At 34.5% G+C, this 21,817-nt stretch overlaps 1 protein-coding gene across 1 annotated transcript; it reads right to left on the bottom strand.

The window, feature by feature from the left end:
- Positions 1 to 401: 401 nt before the first annotated feature.
- LOC110816351 (protein EXPORTIN 1A) lies at positions 402 to 21,817 on the bottom strand. The gene is made up of 32 exons (XM_022044506.2): positions 21,561 to 21,817; positions 19,902 to 20,018; positions 19,314 to 19,406; positions 19,123 to 19,194; positions 17,172 to 17,279; positions 16,977 to 17,059; positions 13,787 to 13,925; positions 13,605 to 13,673; positions 13,446 to 13,523; positions 13,221 to 13,283; positions 13,083 to 13,127; positions 12,450 to 12,557; positions 12,229 to 12,327; positions 11,047 to 11,250; positions 10,020 to 10,079; positions 9,451 to 9,561; positions 7,439 to 7,536; positions 6,984 to 7,092; positions 5,058 to 5,123; positions 4,863 to 4,961; positions 4,690 to 4,770; positions 4,473 to 4,562; positions 4,207 to 4,292; positions 4,021 to 4,101; positions 3,758 to 3,940; positions 2,995 to 3,061; positions 2,376 to 2,486; positions 1,808 to 1,915; positions 1,583 to 1,720; positions 1,278 to 1,415; positions 1,073 to 1,177; positions 402 to 978 (listed from the first exon to the last, which is right to left on the bottom strand). Exons 1-32 carry the CDS (start codon positions 21,657 to 21,659, stop codon positions 856 to 858), a joined length of 3,231 nt encoding a protein of 1,076 aa, XP_021900198.2. The 5' UTR covers positions 21,660 to 21,817; the 3' UTR covers positions 402 to 855.

Genomic DNA, 21,817 nt, shown 5'->3' with positions numbered 1-21,817 from the left:
AATAAAATCATAACTAAAACAATCTTATAATTTGAAGATTCAAATTATAACTCAACGAGTACTTTTAAAGTCTAGTTGTAATATACAAAGAAGTGGTTTAAAAATTAAAATAATAATTTATCTTAAAAATGAGTATTTAATAAAAGATAAAATTAATTCGATAAAAGAATTTTACCAAGTTTAAGAAAAAAAAAAAAAAAACCCTAGTAACTTAAGCCATAAGCTTATGTAATCATTAATCATAATAAAATTATTATTTTTCATAAAATTAGATATAGGTTTTTTTAGGTCAAATTAGATATAAGAATAGGCCAAAATCAACTTAAAGAATTTTATATTTTAGTTTAATGTTGAGTCGGGTAAATACAGTAAATAATAATGGCTTCATGGGATGACAAACATGAAAGTAATATGAGAAGACTTAATTCCCATTAACTAATGTAACAAAAATGGAATTCTGCACACCCGCCAAGATTAGTGTCCCACCTACATGAATCAACAGATACTTCAAAAGTCGTTTAAGCAGGGTATCCAAACCATCATGATGAATACAAATATCAAGCCGGATCCACCAAACCTGTAAGGTGACACTATATATTCCTACATTAGCACCTAAATACTCTACAACCAGCCAATAGACGAATTCACAAGTATCGCCAGCCGCCGCCACCAGTCTCTGGCCACCCCGCCCCCTCATCCTTTCCCATCATCAGCCACAGAATTTTAGGTAAGGGTTATACCAGAAACGAAGGGGATAATACACTTCATCCATTTCGCCAGAAGGCACCTACAGCAACTCACAGGCTAAAAGAAAAAAGAAACCCTCAAATTAGCGCTCTGGCAAAACTTAACCACTTATGAGTCCAACATCTCATCTTGTATCTCGTTGGGGGCAATGAGCCCTGGAATAGAAAGCATCCGTTGCCGCTCTCTTTCTCTCTGAGCAGCTGCTTCTTCTGCATAAAGGTCTTTGTTGTCCTGAAAATTATTGGACAAAATTTGACACGTTTAAACTCAGAAAGATCACTCCAGCCTAGACCAAACATTAGAAGGATTGACAATATTCTAGTACCTGCGCTGAAAATTCTTTTGACTGCACAAGAAAATCTCGTATGTGATTTTTAAATGTGGAGAGGTCAGCTCTTGACTCGAGTAATCCATTCACAAATTGAGTGATCTGAAAATTTCAAAAGATCAATAATATAGCTCTAGGGTGTGGGTGGGACACGGGGGAATCAATATCAAAACACCACCAATAGGCCTTCAAGTTTTCATACCTCTGCTGCAGTCATATTGGGGAATGATGAACCCAAAAGTTTTATAGTGTATTCACGAACAAACATGGCATTATTTGGATATGGATAAGGAACAGCCGCAACATCCCATAAAGGTTCTGTTAGCGCACCACTCTCAACCTAAAAGTCAACGGTTTCAGCAACACCAACATGCTAAAAAGATAATTTTGCTTCTGGCCCACTTTAAACTGAAGGGAAACATTCTGGGGCAAAAGGAGGGTGCGGTACTAACCCCACCTCATTCTCAAATAGATGCTAAAAGGACCTATCATTTGCATGACACTTACCAGGCAAAATAAATGCTGTAGCACCAAAACATGTAGCTTGAACCCAGGTTTATGGAATGTGTCCGTCAAGACAGCAAATATTTCTTGCTCAATTGACAGAAAGTAAGTTCGGTAGAATTGGTTACAAAACTCAGAAGCCTATCAATTCCAAAACGAGGAAGTTAAGAATCAAGCATTAAAAAATCACGATTTATCTACCAAGAGAAGCAATAAAAGATTACATACCTGAAAATTCTTCAGCATTTCTAGTAAAAGATTTAACCCAGTTTCAGCAATATTTCTCTCTGTATGCCGAAATGCCCAGATGATTGAATCCATAACGAGTTTCAATTGCTGAAACAGAGAAATAAAGTAGTAAATAAGAGTAAGAAGGATGCATGCTTTAAAGTATACTAAAATCAACCCAAGCATCTAAACTAAGTAGAACTGCATTCCTACACATTAATCATAAGAAAGAAAACTAAACAACTATTTAGATAAATTCAAAGAAAAAAATTTCCCAGTTGATTCAATCCTCATTGAATTACTACCAAATTAACATATTGATAGAAAATTTTCATTGTAATGTTCCTCTTCAAACCAAAATTCCTCCCACATTGAATTCCTTGGGAGATATCCCGACTCTGAGATATAAGAATTAAAACCACCACCAAAGAATTGAAGGTTAGAGTGAAGGTGATCCAATTTGAAAAATTATGATGCAATTCCACCTATCAATCTTAGCGTGCAATTTATTATCTGAATAAGGTAGGAATTACATGAGAATTAATCAAGCAAGCCACTAAATACCAACCTGACTTGACAACTGAATCAATGAAGGGAAACAATGAGTGGCAATGGCCCGAAGTAATGAAAAGAACTTGAGGCGATGTTCTGGGTAATCTTCAAAATTTTTGGTTATCATCTGCAACCCAAAACAGATATTTAGAAAATAAGTGTAAGCAATAAATACACATGCAGATCCTTAAAGATTTGTCAGCTTGACCTTTACCCACAATTTTTTACCGACTAAAACAGTGGCAATAGCAGAAGATATCACCAAACTAGCACTGAGATCTTTCTAAGAAAGTTCATTTGCTCTTAATGAATTCCAGCAGGAAATATATATCAAAAAAATACAGACAAACAATTTCCATGGGTTTATTAAATGAACATAAATATAGACCATCATGCACTTAATCTAACTACATTTATATTAACTGCATTAACTTCCAAGCCATATTTTCATTCCCATCCAACATGCTATCATTCCAATCTCCTAATTTCCAATTAATAACTGTACAATTATGGTTGGTCTTTGCATATACCAGTTTAAGAAGAGCTCATTTATGGGCCTTTCCACTATATGAAAGATTACAACGAAGCATATATATGTATCAAAGTGGTTTGAAAATTAACTCCCACATTCTCACCTCCAATGTGCACTGGAAAATGGCCTCAAATATGCGAGGCACATCATCTATCATTGCAGCTTTGTACCTTCAGGCAACAAATAGAAAAATAAATTAGTGAAAAGAAAAAGTTCAATGAAAATTTGTTGTAATTACAGGACACCATGAAATTTTAGAAAAAGCAAGCAGCCTCTGCTGATGGACAAGCAACGGCATGAAGTTAAAGTGACAAACTTGACATACAGAAAACCAAGTGAAACAACACAAGAATATAAAATAAATCCAAATAGTAGATTTATTGCCGTTCCTGTGTTACGTAGAAACAAAGGAAGCATTACTCTTTGACACACAACGGATTAGGTTGTTAGTTTGTTTTGTCTTTTTAGCTTCCTTTTAGAAGGCTCTAGAAGGATATGCTGTTATATTATTCTCATCTTAATAATACTTCTATAACGAAGAAAGATTCAATAGTAGTTATGTTCTCTTTCCGAAAAAAACAAAAAGAGAACAAAAAAGATCTAGTAATTATGCTCTCTAAAGAACAATAGAACAAAAGATAAATAGTAAAAAGATTTTGCAATTCACAACAGCATCAGCCAAGTTAAGGATGATGACATGACCGCACATACATCTCCCAGAACACATGTCCGTATATACACACATATATATAAACAAGAGAAATCAAATACACCCCAAAATTATACATCTATATATACACACACAGAAACTAAGCATACCCTTTATTCAAATTATCACGATATTTTATAAGGTAAACATAGCATACTTGTTTATTATTGTAGAAAAAAGTGATAAGACTTCTGATTCTCTAGCATCAGGAACATTCCTCGCATAGTCACCAAGCACGGGATCCATCATTGGGGGCACAAACTGTTTTCCTATATGTGACTGATCTTCAGCTTTGTCTAGAAATGTCTCGATGAGCTTAAGAGTCTCCCTTTTAACAGATCTGTTCCATAGAATACATTTAGAACACTAAACTTTGGCTTACACAGTAAAACAAAGCAGATTCTTACTGAAATATCCTACCGCAGTAGCTTGACATACGAAGTCCTTGAAGCATAGGGCCCTCCTTCGGCTATGCTATTTGATACAAGCTCACTATACATTCTGTAGAAATTTCACTTAGGCACATATTAGTAAACATGAGATAACTAAAATACGCTACTGAAGTTTAATGTACATCAAACCCAGCTTATACGTTGAAACTTTCACCTGTACACATTTAACATGTCGAGAAAAATCAAAGATATTTGGGATAAGAAGTACGTCCCAAGAGAACTAGCAACACTAGTATTTGTCTGCAACACAACAAGGAATATTAAATAATATTCACAAAGCAGCTAAGCCAATATCACACTCCAAGTAAACTGATTGCTCAAGGTGAAGAAGTTAATATATATAATAAACTGATTGCTTCCATGACCATGAGAGAGCAAAACAAGTTCCAAGATGAATACAAGGATGAAGAAAATCCACACCTGCAATATATTGAGTACAGTCCGGATTACATCCTGATCTTTGAGAAAATCAACACTTTGCCTTGCCTGCCCGATTATTTCAGCCCATTTCTGTATAGTAGACAACATCATAAACCACATGCTCAGCGCTGCCCGGATTGTTCTAGAACAGGCAAAAATTGTGCATTTTTTTTTGTAAGGGTGGGAAGAGTATGGAGTGAATTATTATATCTCCAACCTGGTTAGGCAGATCCATTAATCTCTGCAGGTACTCATCCCTCTTCTGAGGATCAGATTCTGCTTGAATCATATGACCAACCTGAAAGGGCAGAGAAAAGTAGAAGATATTACCTAGAAGCAACATTATCTTATATGCCAGTTTAGATACCAACGACATGAAGAACTGCTTACAGATTCATAGAATGTGTGAATCTGGTGAGGTTCAAGGTCTGCCACAGTAGTTGCAAGTCCTGATAAAAGTTCGGATACAAATGGTTCACTTTCCCCAACCTGAAACCATGAGGAGCTTAGGAAATTAGTACTACTTTTCCCCTTACATAATAAATTGGCTCAAGCTAGTATTAATTTTAAGAGGAAAAAAGATACCTGTACGATAACAAACTTGCGCTTGCACTTTTGAACAATTTTCAAGAACGTATCACAGGCCATATCCTGGGAAATAAAATGTTACATACGTTAAACTAAGACTGTGAAACCTTAGATGATAGAATCTGGGTATACCACCTAACCAAAGAGCAGAAAAGAATTTTTATGAGTCATGCCAATACATAATGCAGTAGAAAGACGCCACTGTACCAATTACTGAGTAAATAACATATCTAAAGCCAGTGCTCCTAAGACCACAGCTTTCCCTAAGACGACAATCTGAATCTTCCAATCCCAAACATGGTTCCTTTATCACCTAGTTTAAAAAATTGTCGAGCCAAAGACAAACCACTAGTAGAGAGAAAAATCACAAATTTCAACAGTTCTAGGAAAGAAATATAAAGTATTAGAGAATCTTTTGCTCCATTTTTTAGGAAGGACAATTACTCCTTTACAAGGTGAGGAATGCTATTATATCTTGATCTTTTGAATTTTTTGGTTCTTAAACTACCTTTTTTAGATTATATGTGCAACCTATCCAATTGTATTTGTTTTTTATATTCCTCAACACATGTTTATCATGTATACACATAGGCTGATCACGTGTATATACACAATTTCACCCCTACCAAAATGAGTAATGTGTACTACAGGCCCAAATATGGGGCAACATGGACCACTCAGAACAATGTACCCTGATCTGTAGCGGGTACCATAACTATGACCTAGGTAACACCGCAAAACAACTTCCGGTCCCTAAGAACAGTAGATAATATCCAGTACAATCAGTTTGCTGTCACAATAACTCAAATTGGTATTTGATTTTGATTCTCAAAAAATTTCATTCAACTTAACTTTAAGCGTTGGTAAATGATAAATTTCGCTTATTTGACTACCGTATTAAATTCGATTCTTTCACTTCTCAGGAAAATACATTAAAACCTTTATGAACTCTTCTGCTTTAACTTGAATAAGTAAACCCCTAAATGTAAAGACTAAAACAAATTAGAATCTCTAAAACTTAGATCATGATTCTGGCCATATTTGGCAGGGTTCAACATTTGACTACCACCATAAGTTTCCTATCTTCCTCAACTACATCTTGTCACCAATGCCACCTCCCAATTGATTTCCAGAGACAGATTTAAGGAGAGAAAATACTTCCTAACCAACCCTAGGATGCTATGTCACACAATTCCAGCAATCAATTGTCAGTAATGTCAGACTAATATTTGTTAACACAGAAGTTACTAATTTGTTTTCATTAGTATTTGTTCAGATTAAAAAACAAGGTCAGTCGGTTTGTGAGGTTCTGATTGTATTTCTTTTGATAACTGACCATAGAATAGGATTTCTTTTTCAGGGAAACTTGATAAACTCGCCAAACACCGAAAACGAAATTGACTAAAATTAGTTCACTAATTTTGAATCTAGCCGAACTTTTTTTTTTGAAACATGAATTCAGCCCAACTTTGATCAGTACTATTTTTGTATTTGAACAATTCGATAAAATTTGATATTTTACGCTTCGGTTTGGTTACCAAATCTTTTATGCCCCCAGACCGAAATTTTACAGAATGGATACAAGAGACATGTGACTATTATGTTCAAAGGAACAACTGCTGAAAGTCCAGACTCTCAGTTAACTTACCAGCCCTTCTACATGACTATTAAGTTCAAGGGAAGAAACTGTTGAACATTGAGAATTCAGTTCAGTTAGCAACCCTTTTACACCCCCAGTCCAATATGTAGAAAATGGATACATGGAACATTTGCTTATGAAGTACAAGGGAAGAACTGCTGAAAAGCCCATAATTTTGAAGTTTTTATGATCATAAAATTTAGTATAAGTTTCTTAGGAGAGAAATAGTTATTTCATCAGGAGCAACCAGATATTTCAACATAACAAAAAGCAACAAATATTACCTGAACTCCAGGATGAGTTTCGTGCATAAACTCAAACAACTTATTCACAACAGTTTTCAAGAACTTCCAGTGAGCTCTTAAAAATCTAGGATACTGTCCAACAACATACCTGAAAAGGACCCAAAAAAATACAAAGGTATGAAAAAAAAAATCACCAATAAAAACCAAAGCCATGTCTCCAACTATTCTTCAGCAATCAAACACTGGAATACAGCAAACCACAAAGCAGTTTAATAGAACCCAATCCAAAACCTTTTCAGTTGAATTGCTACAATGAGAAAATGTTTTTTAGGAGGAAAAAACAATTTCACTAAGAGGCACCAAGGCGGCAGCATCTAAGGGTACAATGTACAAGAATTACAAAACTCCCAAAGACCTTATAAACAGGTCAACAACACAACCTATCTAACCTTAAAATAAAAAAGATAAGAACTATTCAAATTTGAAAATCTTACATGATATTACTTGCAATAACAGCTTTGTTATCTTTTCCTTTAGTAATTTCACATAAATTGAGTAAATCACGAATGACCATCACCAGAAATCTGTTTTCCTGCCATAGACCAAAATGTTATTAAGTGTCAAAATCTATATTCAGCAATCACAGGGTACAACTTAGATTCATATACTATGCAATTTTCCCAGCAACCATGAAATGAAACAACATGAAATAATTAAGAAAATCCCATTTCTTGGAGAGTTTTCTAGAATAATATTTCAACACATAAATGGAGAATTTTTCTCTTACATGTCAATTGTTCAACTTTTCGTACTAAAAAGTAAAAAAGAACAGTCTCAACAAGTCCCACACTCAACTGCAATACAGTAACCAAAGGTAAGAACAAAAAGCACGCTCCGAATTTGAAGCATGAAGGAAATTTCAAGATATTTAGAACAAGAGCAAAAGTATTTAGCCCAAAACTGTAAAATACTCTTGTAGAAAAGATATAAAAGTAAAATGCACCATTTTTAGCTTTTCTGTTTCATTTTCTTTTCATGCGGTTGGGAGAGATGTAGAGAAAAAGAAAGATTTGAAATTCAGTTTCCCACTCAGTTCCAGATGCATGTTCATCATTAATATTAGTGTGAATCCCTAATACTTAACCAGAAACAATATTTCAGACAGAGGTAGAGAAAGAATGTGAAAACCAACATGACTGATTTTATATGGGGCAAAATTATTCAACCAAATAGACAATATTCTCCGTTGCATGCAATTGGGAAGATAGGGAGAAGAAAGACTTTACATCCATTTTCCACTTTCAATTCCAAATATGCATTTTCACTTTATCAGATGGTGTCTAGAATTCCTAAAAGGAAAGACTGAATGCAGTATCGTACTTAAAGTTATTAAAGTAGATAAATTCTTACTTAGAAAGTTAATAGTTATGTGATAGTGTTATTGCAAAAAAAAAGGCAATTCATTTTTATAAATTAATAAAAATGAATATATCTATTAAAAAAAATTTATTACTTAAATTGTCTTATACTTTTTATTTGAAATAAAAAGTTAAATTGTTTTAGACATATATTGTTACTTTGAAAATGATTTCAAGACAATAAAAAAAAAGTAAATTAGATATTAAAGAGTAAGAATTTTTTTAAGATTTCAAGTGCTTGTTTTTCACCTTCTTAAAAGTCATATTTTTAAGAGAGCCTAACGAGCATCATGCTCTAATATTACCAAACAAAAATATTTTAGTATAGATGCTTTAAGTTGCATATAAGCACCAAGTAAGCAATCCAAAACTCCTCTTCATTTTAGTTTCTAATATTAAGCTAGAAAACAAGATGTTAGGACGAGAAAAGAGAAAGGATGATAAAACCAACATGACCTATTGCATACCAGGAACAATTACTCAACCAAATAGATAATTAGTGACTTGCCTTGCATGTGGTTAGGAGAGACATGGAGACAAAAGTTTAAACCATTTTTCCACTTTCAGTTCCCAATATAAATTTTTACTCCATTAATATTAGTAAGAATCTCTAATGTTAAACTGGAAAACAGGATGTTCATAAAGGAAAAAAGAAAGGAGGATACAACAAACATGACTGACTTTGTGCTGGCACAATTATTTAACCAAATAGACAATGATTGATTTTCCTAGCACGAGCTGATAAATAACTTATTTCAGATAGAAAAGAGGTTGCAGATAAATAACTTATTTCAAATAAAAAAGAGGTTACTGATAAATAACAATGTTAAATTTGACGTTGCTACTCAATATCCAACTTTATAGTTTCAATCCAGTGTATTTTAGATTTTATATTTAGGGAAAACAGAAGTAGGGAGGAAGGAGTTGGAAACTGGGCAAAGCTCACATACCACAGCCTACTATATAAACTAGATGTGATATTAAAGGGAGGAAAAAAGGAAGAAAGTCCATCCACATTTTTTTCCAACCTGGAATGAGAGAGATTACCAAGCTAGTGAAAAAATTAATTTAAGAGAGAAAAAGGATACCTGTTCTTCAGCCATTGAACCAGATATAGATCCTATCGCCCAGCACAATGTATTCAGGTTGTTCCACGTCCAGTCCTCACCACTCAGTTGTTTACTTAATTTCTTAAGCATCTGAGTAGGGCCAAGAAACACGTGAAAATCCAAATTAGACATCAAACAAGGGGAAGTTAATCTAAAAACACAAGCACCATGATCAACATGCCAAAAAATAATCAACCATGAAAGGAGTTCCACCCCTCTTTATCTTATGCACAAATACATCTGCATGCACCATACTGATTTACACAAGCTAAGATGTGCCACAAAAATATTTTGTTTTCCTTTAACGTATACAAGCTTCAGCTACATGAGACAAGCCACATACAGATATTAAACTCAGTTAAAATCAGACACCACCTCGCAAAACAAATTAGATCTCCCAAAAGAACAACCATAATTATCTGGATAATAGGCTATTTGACATGCATAACCTTGCATGAAAATTAAAGCAACAGAATATCATGAACCAATAATTGAATAATTACATTTATTTTAAAGAAAATGAAACAGAAACCATAAGTTATAATTACCTGTTTTTCGGTATCCTCATGGTCAAGGTGTGACAGGTAGATAAGTGTCTCCCTCATTATCTGCAACACTTAACTCCGGTTAACCATAGACACCAAAAGAGAACTGTATTTAGACAATATCTCATAGGATAAGTCATAACTGCAGCTCTTTCCCAAGATGCATACTCATAGACACAAATGTCCTCTCAGGAAATGAGAAAGATATCATACACTTGGAGAACATTTCCTGAACAATACTACACTTGATAACAGTATTCTGTCTAGTATATCTTCCTCAATGAAAGTCTTCTCTCAAATATATATATATGTAATAGGAAAAGGACTAATTTTCTTATTTGCGAGAATATCTTTTTTTGGAAAAAAAGAAGTTCTTTTTTTTTCAAATAAGAAAATTTTTATAGAAGGCAGTGAATAAATAAATATTTTACTTGTAATTCATAAATTTCCATCATACAATCAGGATTAGAGAATCTATACAACTGGGATACTTCTCATAAAACCATTAACAAATTACTAATGTGTCTCTTTCTCCTACTGATCCCTAATTGGAATTTTATTAGTTTAAACTATATAGAAAAAGCACAAAGAAGTAAACAAAGTCAAAGAGCATCAGTAGTATATTTTTTCTTTTTGAAATATAAAAAAATAGAACATCAGTAATATCTAGTCCCATTGTATTCCGAAAATAAACATAGAACATTCTTTAGTTCCCAATTGCTTGAAAAGGTTAAAAGTTCATGCTTAACCAAAGTCTGGAAGATATTTCAGTAAAAATGCTTTAAGCTAGCCAAACACTAAGGAAAGTTATTCACATTATCATTCATAATGGAGCATTGTCCTGCATGAAAGAGTGGAATGTAAAGCTAACAGTATCATTTCCAGTATCAAGCAACTAGAGCATTTTAGTCACGAAATAATATCATTACCTATGTTTCTTCGTCAGTCCATAAGAAGCATGATTGCAGGAAAAAAACAAGCAAATGAAGTTTGGATATGAATCCATATCTCAATATCAAAAATGTTTCACCTTATACTGAACAAGGACATCGTTGTCCTTCATAGTTTCACGAACAATGTTGCCATTTTCATCTTCAACTATGAGAACTTCCTCAGGCTTCGCCATACGACTGATCATGAGAATTCTCAACTTTGACATTGGACCCACATAAAGCTGCCGTCGCTGCAGTAGTTGTGATCCAAGGCCATCAACCATGCCGGGAAGAAAAGGCATCTGCAGATAGGATAATGGAGATATGAAGTAACCATTTCGCTACAAACATGCAAGCTTGTATAGACAATTAGGCATGAGCTAAGTAGGTGAATAGACACACACAACAATATTCATCTACTATGTTCCAGGTAGAAGACCACTTAAAACAAACCAACATGTCCACTCAATTTATGCCATGTTCCTACAGCCTCTAAGCTGTTTCCATGAGACAGATCAGCTATCGCAGGCCAGTGAAAGTTCAGAAAACGGATCATGTTGTTTGTCTGAAAGTTAATACCGGCAGGACAACTATTGATAATAACTATAGTATTACATAAAGAACATATATAAAGCAAAAGAGAAGGCAATTTGAATCAGCATCCAGTTAAAATTTTGCCTTTCTTACCATCGTAATCCAACTCAAGGTTTAAATTTCACATTTTTATAATCTATTACCCTGTTATGGTTGGTCCAAACAGCTTTTCATCCACTTTCGTTAAAAGAAGAAAAAAGAACGATTATTGAAAAGAGAAAAGAATAATACAAAAGGTGCAGCAGATAAGTCATCCAACTGAAAGAAAGTATAACAGAAAAGAGGATGAAAAAACAAAAATACAAAGTAATAGAGACACAGCTGAGAACATCTCGCGTGACCGAAGCATCCCAACTCCTATGTAAACAGACAAGGAGGTTTCCCTTGAGCTTTAGACCAAAGGGAAGCCAAGAAGGCTATATTCTTCCAGGCATAGATCTCAGAAAAAAAAAACCAACAGAAAGTGCACCTTTCCATGAAGGTCTAGCCTTAGCCCTAATACCAAAACCACCACTGCTTGCAGATTACAGGAAAATATTACATTAAAACAGAAAATAATATACCACAAATATAACAGGAAAACATCACTTTTCATCAACTTGTCCATTCTTCAAGAGTCCAGAAAAAAAATTACTCCCTCCCATGTCTAATTGATCATCGTTGAAGGAATCTACAAATTAATATACCTGCAGACCCATCATGTTTGCAGTCACTGCAGGATTATCAGAATTATGATGGGCATCGAAGAGTTCCAGAACAAAGGAGTTCCAATAATCTAAGCAAACCTGCTCAAATGTGAGCAAAGGTCACAGCATCAGTTGAATTGAATTTAACCGAAATGAAGGGAAATAGCAAGAGCAACAGACGACATATGTTGTTATTTTCTATCTAAAAAGGGCCACCATACCTTGAAGACCTCCGTGTCATCAACATATGAGATATTTATAAGATATTCGAGTCCTGTGAGCAGTGCCGCAATATTCTCCTGTGTGAGTTCTAAAACACGAATATGGAACTGCATAAAGGAACATGTAAAATAAGTAACTAAAGAAAGAGAAGGCTCCACATCACCCCATAAATGCTTTGAAAGAGAATGATTACCATTAATAAATTAAAAAGTTCACATGTAAGAGTTTAGCCATTAAATTAAGCTAAAATAAATTTTTGGAAAAAAAAGAGCATGGTACAAAAATGGTTGACTGCAGGAACCCAGAACTGTGTTTGGCTGACAGAACCAAAACCTGCCAACTCTAGACCCAGTTAATCAAGCAAACTGAGGAAAAAAATTGAAAATGCATTGGTCAGAAACCAGAATCTGCATAGTAAAACATAAGGTCAGAAATAACTCCAAACCAAAAAGGTGTTTCTATTCAGATTGTGATTCACATCTCATCCAGAAAATACAATATATCTGTTTCCATCAGATGCATCAAACTAAGCAACACACTTATGCCATAAAGTTGGAACTTGAAAGGTGCAGACATGTCAAATTTGATTCAATAGAGAAACCTAACTTTTGTTTGTAGAAGACAGAATTTACCTTATAAAATGAAGTGAAAAACAGTGCCAGGTTCTGAATAAATGCCTGAAGGAACAACATATGATATATTGTTATCAACATGCAGGAGCATATCAAATAGTGGCCTGATTGGAATTTTATGCACTTAAAAAACCTCACTTGTTCATCACTAGATCCATGTGCATAAGCCTCTGGAATGTTTGTTGTTGACGGGAGAATGGCCTATAAACGCCAAAAGAATATCAATATTGAACCACTGGGAAGAAGAAAGATAAATAAAGAATACAAATACTACTTTGAAGGTTCAGAATAAATTTATACGTAAGCTCAAAAAGAAAGACATAAACATGACTAATGAACATAAAATCTTCAGAAAAAGCTCACCTGCAATTGCACCATGAATATGCTATACATTTTGACATACTGAACATCATAGAAATCCCCGAAATTAAGAGCTGCAACCTGCTAACAGCAAAGAAGATTCAAGTTTAATCCAACATTAAAATTTTCCTTTTTAAAAGAATATATCAAATAACCATGTACCTCTGTCAAACATTGGAGAGTAAGATTGCGATATGCTGGCAAAGGGAAAAATTTTAGAAGTGTCTCCAGCTGTAAGATATGGAAACATGGAGGCCGTGAAAATATCACAACAATCATTAGTTTGCAGGTCAAAAGCTATATTCTTCCAGCAAACTGACTACATGAAGAGACAAAGGACATACCAGTGGTGATTCAAAAATGTAGCCCAAAGGAATCCAAGAGAGGAATGCATGCAATGTAGAAAGAGTTGCCCTAATAAGCTCAGTTCTTTGGGATGCTGATAGTACATATAAGCACAACTCATGAATGAGTTGAAACTCACTGTAACAAAACCGATCAGAATTCATTTTAGGACAATAAATTGCCCAAATATTTTAGCACTATAGCAGATATTCTATAAATAAAAAAAGAAAATGAACAAGAGAGCCATAAATGGCATTATTGTCCAAGATAGGTTCATATGATTTGGCATTTATGCAGATTTAAAGAAGGCGAACAAACAAAATATCATGTAGATTTAAAGAATTTTCAAAAACTACAAAGAGCTGTTTAATACTATAACTACATAAAGAAAAGGTACGGTGAACTGGTCACAAGATCCTGTTGCTCTAGTAACCAGATTAACCTAGGAGTTCTTTACGCCTAAAGTCCTTCCAGTTTAATAGAAGTCCTCAGGGCCTCAGTTTTTATATTGAATAACCACAGCTAAATTTCAGGTAAATATTCACTAACCAGTAAATCCTCTCACACAAATACCTAAATAAAGTTTAGTTACCAATATAACATACTCTCGCATAATTCATGATTTAGAACAAGAAAGAAAGAATAGGGAATTCACAATCACATGATTGACAACAAACACAATCATAGAAGTCCAAAAACCACAGGGCTGCAACTCAATCAATGAATAATCTTAATATATTTTATTCATCGAAGCCTTCTCACAATGTTGAATCATCTGTATACTCATAGGACATTTAAACAATCCAATATGACTAGAATCTAAATAGCAAGAGATTTCTCACTAAACATGTAATAAAATCCTGATAAAATATATGTATCTACTCCCCAAACAATCTTTTTTTTAAATAAAAGTATAGTATTAAATCATCGGTACTCCCCAAACAATCTTATACTAGTAATAATTTTCTAAGAGTAATATCATAGAGCGATAATTTTGAAATAAATATTTGAACAAAATAACTAAGTTTGGGTGAAAAGGAGTCCGTTTTTAAGGCTTCTAGAGGTCTCAGGGTGATCAATTATCTCCTTTGCTTTTCATTGTAGTGATGGAAGCATTAAATATGATGTTACTGAGAGCAAGGGAGTTGGAATTATTTAAAGATTTGAAAATAGAAAGAGCATGTTGAGGAGGTGATGCATCTAATTTTTGTGGATGATACTTTACTATTATGCAAACTGGAGGAAAGAGCAATGCTAAATCTCATATGCATCCAATTTAGTTTCCAAGCAGTTTCATGAGTTAATACTAATTTATCTAAATCTGAGATGGTGAGACTAGGGGAGGGGAGAGATGATTCAAGACTGGCAAGGGTCTTGAGATGTAAAATGGTGGAACTACCAATCAAGTATTTGGGCTTACCTTTGAGGGCAATATACAAGGACGAGAGAACTTGGCTCCCGGTGGTGGTTCGCATGAAGATTGGCGGGTTAGAAGAGAGTGGGGTAAAACTAACACTTAATAAAATACGTTGACTAACCTACCTATTTACATCATGTCTCTGCTGACAATCCAAGTGAACATAGCCAAGAAATTGGAATCTAATCAATGTAGGTTCCTTTGGCACAATCTGAAGGAAAGGAGTAAGTACCATTTGAAGAGTTGAAGGAGGTTAAAACAACCTTTGTCTTCGGGTGGTTTGTGATTGAGACCCTTTGTAGAGATGAATAAGGCACTACAAGGGAAATGGCTATAGAGATTCATGAAAGAGAATGGTTCAATTCGATGCAGAGTGATTAAGGCAAACTTCGATACTGTAGATAAGGGATGATTTTCTAGAGAGGCAACAAAACCGCATGGGAAAGAGATGTGAAGAAAAATAAGCATGAGTCAACACATATTTTAAGAATGCATCAGGTGGAGTTTAGGCGGGGAGGCAGAATTAATTTCTGGAAGGATTCCTGCCTTGAAGGGGGAGTTCTCAAGGATCGATTCCCTCATATTTAAGCTATTGCAAGGCAGAAGGATAGTACAGTCTAGGAGCCGTACAGAGATAAAAAAAAAAAAGGAATAGTGAGTGGAGTGTAAATGTTGTGAGGAATCTAAATGATTGGGGAGTGAATGAGTGTGAGCATTTTTACTAAGCAAACTTTCCGCTGTAAGATTTAATGGAAATAATGATCAATCATTACAGAATCTCAAGAGTAATGGTCTATTCATGGTCAAGTCATCTTATAACTACTTGGTTGAGAATGAAGTAGCACAGTCCTCCAATTTCAGCAAATAGTGAAGGTAAATGCTTCCCCATATTTGCCTTTTTTGCATGGTGGCAGGGCAAGGGTGTACTTTGACACTAGACAAATTGATGAAGAGGGAAACTTTTTTGGTGAATGGATGTTTTCTATGTAAAAAGAAGGCAGAATCCTGTGATCATATTATGCTTTGGTGTCCGTTTACATACAAATTATGAATTACAGCCTACAGATTTTTAGGGATTAACTGGGCAATAGCCGACTCAGTAAGAGACGAGATATGGGCATAATAAGGCATTAGTAATGGAAGGAAATATGTAGATCTCATCCCTCTTACCATATTATGCTTGTGTGGAAAGAGAAAAACAAGAGAGCTCTTGAGGGGAATAAAGAAGATTTGGTCAGAATTAGAGACAGATGACTCCAAGTGTCGGGTTTTTTGGTAATCAGGCACCCTATTCTTTCTGTTGAAGAGTTTAGAAAGTTCATTGATATACTAACCGATTTGTAAATAATTTTGTACACGGCTGGGTACCCTTTTGGTGCTAATGAATTAATGAAACTCTATACTTTTTGTTTCAAAAAAAAAACTAAGTTTTATAGTGTAATTTCACAAGGACTAAAAAAAAAAGTTATAATGGAATCATGTGCATGTGGCACAACTGAAAAATTAGTAGTTACTAATGAATTTATGAATTGGGTTGATCTGCTCAAGGATCTCAGATTGAGAAGCTCAAGATTATGCTTTCTGATTTACAACTAACAGTCGATGATCATATTGACACTTGGTAGAAGACATTATAGGGAAGCTGCTATTGTAATGGGCAACACCCCCTTGAGCCTTGTTTATAATAGTATCCTTTTTTTCTCTCAAGATAACTTGCCACAATGATACAGAGAAGAACTTACCATTTATGTTTATAGTCCTGATGTACTTACCTGTTTAGAGATTGTTTTAGCTCTTTGATCTTTAGTTGAGTCATTTCACCTCTCGAAAAATCAAAAACCTCTTCACTGAGAAGCTGCAAAACCAGCATTCCATATGTTTTGAAGGATAAAACAAGTATATCAACAACAGCAAGTGTTGACCATGGGTATTCAAACAAGCTACGAAGAGAAATAATATAAACTTACTTTTAAAATAGCCATGCAATTTTCACAGATCGTTTCACTAGTTTTGGCTGCTGCAACAAGATCCGGAATAAAGCTTCGCCATCTAGCTGGCCACTCATGCTTTACAATCTGCATATCCTCATTTGTCAGAATATATGCTTTATTAGAGAACACTCTCATCAACATATGCTTATGCAAAAGGACTTAGATTAAAAAGACAAGAGAGAAATAAAGCACAGCAATCCTATCACTCAAATTACTTAGGTTTATCTTTATACCTAACTCATGCTTTACAATATATCCTCATTTGTCAAATTATGCTTTTTTAGAGAAAAAAGTTGTCAAAACATGCTTACAGAAAAGGACTTGGAATAAAAAAAGGATAAGAAAGGACAATGCACAGCAGTTCTATCATCCAAGTATTAGTTTTATCATTATACTTAGGTTATGAATGCAACACCATTCCTTTGTTCTAGCTGAACTAGCAGGTAATGAGAAGTTCCCTGAAAACTTCACCAAAAGCTAAGTGGTGGCTAGTCCTGATAAGGAGCAAATTTGGGCATGGCAAGTTTTAAATGGTAAAAAGAAATTCTGGACTTCACCTCACTTTCTATTTTGTGAAAAGTTTTGAAAGAAAGAAACCTAAGAGCCTTTGAAGGAGAGGTTTCATCCTTTCAAAAAATTCAAGATTTTTGGGAGTTTTAATGTTCATAATACATTCAAAGAACAAGATCTCTTGGACCTGTTTACGATGTCAAATTGTAAATTTTTAACTTTTGCTTTCATTTCATACAAGATTGTTACCTCCAGACCCTACAGGCATCCCTTGTACAATAGACTTCTTTCTCCATCCATTTAGGTTATGAATCTAGAAATAGCACTAAAATTACTTTAGAGTTAATACAAGTTATTACTAAGAGGCTTCAAGATACTTTTATTAAATAAAAAGTATAATGTGTATTTATTAATTACAGGCACCAAGGGGGTGACAACCCATATACTAAAGATATTTACACATCAATAGAGAAGAAAAAGTTAACCAGTAACCAGACAACCCAAAGTTTGATACCATCTATCCCTTACCATATCAAAATCCTCTCCCATATCCCTTCAAACGCCCTTCTGACTCTTTCTTTCCACACCCCCCAAAAAATTGTAAGAGTGAGGCCCAAATGTTTTTTCCTACCACTCACCCCCTTCATGGCACGTCAAGATATTATCTACGAGAACAAGGAATTAGTTGGACTTCATGTTATCAATAGGAGTAGCCTTTGGCATTTATGTTCTTATGTTGAGTAAAAAGCTTTAGCTTTCATTTCATACCAGGTCGGTACCCCTGTGCCATGCATACAGCAGACTTCTTTGTCTATGACTTTAGGTTACGATTCTACTACTAGCAATAAATTTACTTTTAGAGTTATATATAAGTTATTGCTAAGGCACTTCATGGTATTTTCAAGGAGACGAACAAATTAGTTTTAGTTTATTTTATCAGTAGAAGTAGTCTTTGGCTTTATGTTCTTATGAGAGAGTAAATGACTTTTCTTGAATTAGAAACCTCATAATAACTTTCATTTCTTCCCCTCAAAGCAACAACCCTTTTTCACACATGAAAACATTTTTAATTTTCATTTTCCACATTAAAAAATAAAACATATGTCGTAGTTGAAAATAAAACTGAAGTTCAGAAAATGGTAATAGAAAATGTAAGTTCAAAAATAATAGAAAATTGTTTCAGTTTTGTTTTAGAGACCTATTTTTCAATTTACAATTAAATAGCATGGATGCACATACACATAAGCTTATGGAAATAGGCCAGAAAATATTTCTGTGCACCAAATAAAGCTATAAATTTTCAAAATGTATCTTATTGTTCTTCCGACTGCATCATCAACATGCCATACAACAGGCTGGACATATCTAAGTCAACAGCCATGTTATTTATCAGGGTAAGCGGACAGTTAGCTCATACCTGAACCAATATGATATTAAGTTTGTTGACATAAAGCCTTTCCAATCGAAAAGATGCCTCATTACTCGATAGCTATAAGAATGTAACAAAAGTAAGTACAGATATAACAAAAAGATAAAGAAAATTCTGGAAGAATAAACAGTACTCCTTTCTCCCATGAAAGAATCACAGCTTCTCCTTCAGACGAATACCTGTACAATGACTTCAGAAATGTAATTTTTCATTCCATCTCGCTGCTCAACAGGCAAAGCATTCCATCTATACTTGATAACACCTTCCAAAACCTGAGAATAAAAGCCAAAAAATGCTCTTAAGAGAAATGTTTTTAAAATAATTGTAAAAAAGATACCCATTAATCAACTAAAATTCCAAGCAAAATAAGTTGGTTTCTATCATGCCATCCAAAAGTTCTCGGGTATTATGGAAGGAAAATAGGAGAGCCTTTGAGGATGTTTTTGTCCGCCTCTTGACAGAATTAGACACCTTTGGTTTCCAGACCTTGTGTATTTTGCCAAAAGATCATTTTCTACCTAGCAGAGAAGATCTAGAGGACCTAAAAGATATACTGTCTACCTCTTTCCTGTAATCTTTTGTCGTATATGTTTCATCAAATTTGATAACACACTAAGGAATATTTTCCTCAAAACTAGATACTAAAATTGATTATCTTCATTCATACATATAATATTATATATATGCAACATATCAGAGTATAGAGCAATTATTTCACCTTACACATAATACAAATATAAACAGCACATTTTAGAAATGTAATTGACCTGCAAGGCAAAGAACTTGGTATTCAGATTCTTTGTATTTTGTAGAATGTGCACAACTTGGAGCCACATATCTGGATTGTTCTGTAAATCTCGCAAAATTTGGTCTGCAGCTGTTCTCTGTGCAATATTTACAGAAAAATTTGGACAAATAATTATTTAAAGGGAAGACCAACATCCAATTCAGAAGTTATGGAATTTACATTCCAAAAGCATCAGGCCACAAGTCTCTAAAACCAATGATGCACCAAATCAGTTACCACAAAATTAATAACCATCTAGAAAGATTGCATCGGATAACAGTTACCATAAATGGGGTTCATAGTATCTGAGGAAGGTACTAAACAATATTAGTTTAGTTAGTTTTAGAGGGGGTCACCAAACAGATAATTTCTATCGCAAAAAGGATGCTCAAAGTGTACCACGTCACTCCTGTCCTAATGAAGGTCATCCTTACAAAAGATTATCTAAACTAAAAGAATATACTAAAAAAGCATGTCACATCATCAGTGAGTATTAAACTGTTATTACTACTTCTCTTTCCACCTTTGTACTAAGCTTATAGATTTTTCTTAGTAAATGGTTTTCTACAAAAGGATTTTTTAGTGAACACGTAACTGCTAACTTTAATTAACTCCTTTGTCTAAAGGCAGACAGAAATTTGTTGATTTCCTCTCTTATCTACAGCAAATCATATTATCACTACATCTACCCCTTTTTTTACTTACCACTTTTATTAGATGGTCAACTTTAAGAGGAAAAAAGAAAAGGAAAATATACGTTCATAAAGAAAACCATCACTAAAAAGTTATGTTCATACTTTCCAAAAAGAAATCGATATCTATAACAGTAAAAAAAAAACCTCTTCTTTCCTCCTGGAACTTAAGGAAAGTCACTATTTCAAGCTATAGTTCATTAAGAAAAATTATAAACCAAGACAGATGTCAATTATATAAGTACTATCACCAACACTATCGCGAGGAAAATCTAACACAGAAAGAATCGTAATATGAGATATAATACAGTTCTCTATTTCAGCAACAGAGACAACCGAGAAAAAAATGCTAAAAACTCGTAAAACAAAACAAAAAGGAAATAAACGATCAAGAAAATGGGACAATTAAGTTAAGGATTTTAAGACAATTGGAGAAATAGGGTGCACTTTTCCAGTTTTCTCATGCACCACTCTAAAAGTCCCACGCAATCAAATCATTGTTAGGCCTTGAAGACATAGAACAGGATGAACCGAAAGAAAAAATATCAAACCCCCCATTTCTAGCAGTGAAACAATAATAACCCCATTCTGAAATGTCTCTAAACCCCTAATAACTGAAACCTCCCACCCCCGACCCCTTCTCCTTAATTTCTGTGCAGTTTATTGGGAACAAAAGCAACCTATAAACTTTCTTAGTTCAATTCCCCCCAAAGCAAATGCCCCGGCGTGTAAAACCCTAATGATGAAAATGCCCCAATCTCACCACATTCCGCAAAACTTTATCGCTACCAAAACACAAACAAGGAGAAGGAGAACAAAAAGCACTGAATGAAGACTAAAAGCCGGAAAATCTTATCAATTAACAAGTCCGAATTTCGGCCCATTTCGCTACAGTTGATGGAGAATCAAGAGATAAGCAGGCAGAGGAAACAAGAATATCCATTCACCTCTTCTTTAGATCCAGTGCCATAGAAGGCTGCAACGGTGGCGTCGAGCAAGCCGACGTCAATCGGCTGGCTCAAATCCCTGAGTTTCTCAGCCGCCATAGCCGAAGAAAAACACACCACACCACAAGGACACTCTTCCGATACTAAACCCTAGCGAGTGTACGGACCAAACCCTAAGAGAGAGGAGGACGAAATAGAAGTTCTAGAGAGAGAAAAGAGTTTGAGAGAAAGAAGTATATATAGAGGGAGGGATGTGA

This window comes from Carica papaya, chromosome 1 (assembly GCF_054855325.1).
Source record: "Carica papaya isolate Zhongbai chromosome 1, ASM5485532v1, whole genome shotgun sequence".
In the NCBI taxonomy this organism is placed as follows: domain Eukaryota; kingdom Viridiplantae; phylum Streptophyta; class Magnoliopsida; order Brassicales; family Caricaceae; genus Carica; species Carica papaya.
The sequence above is the reverse complement of the archived record's forward strand: the minus strand, read 5'-3'. Positions and strand labels throughout refer to the sequence as shown.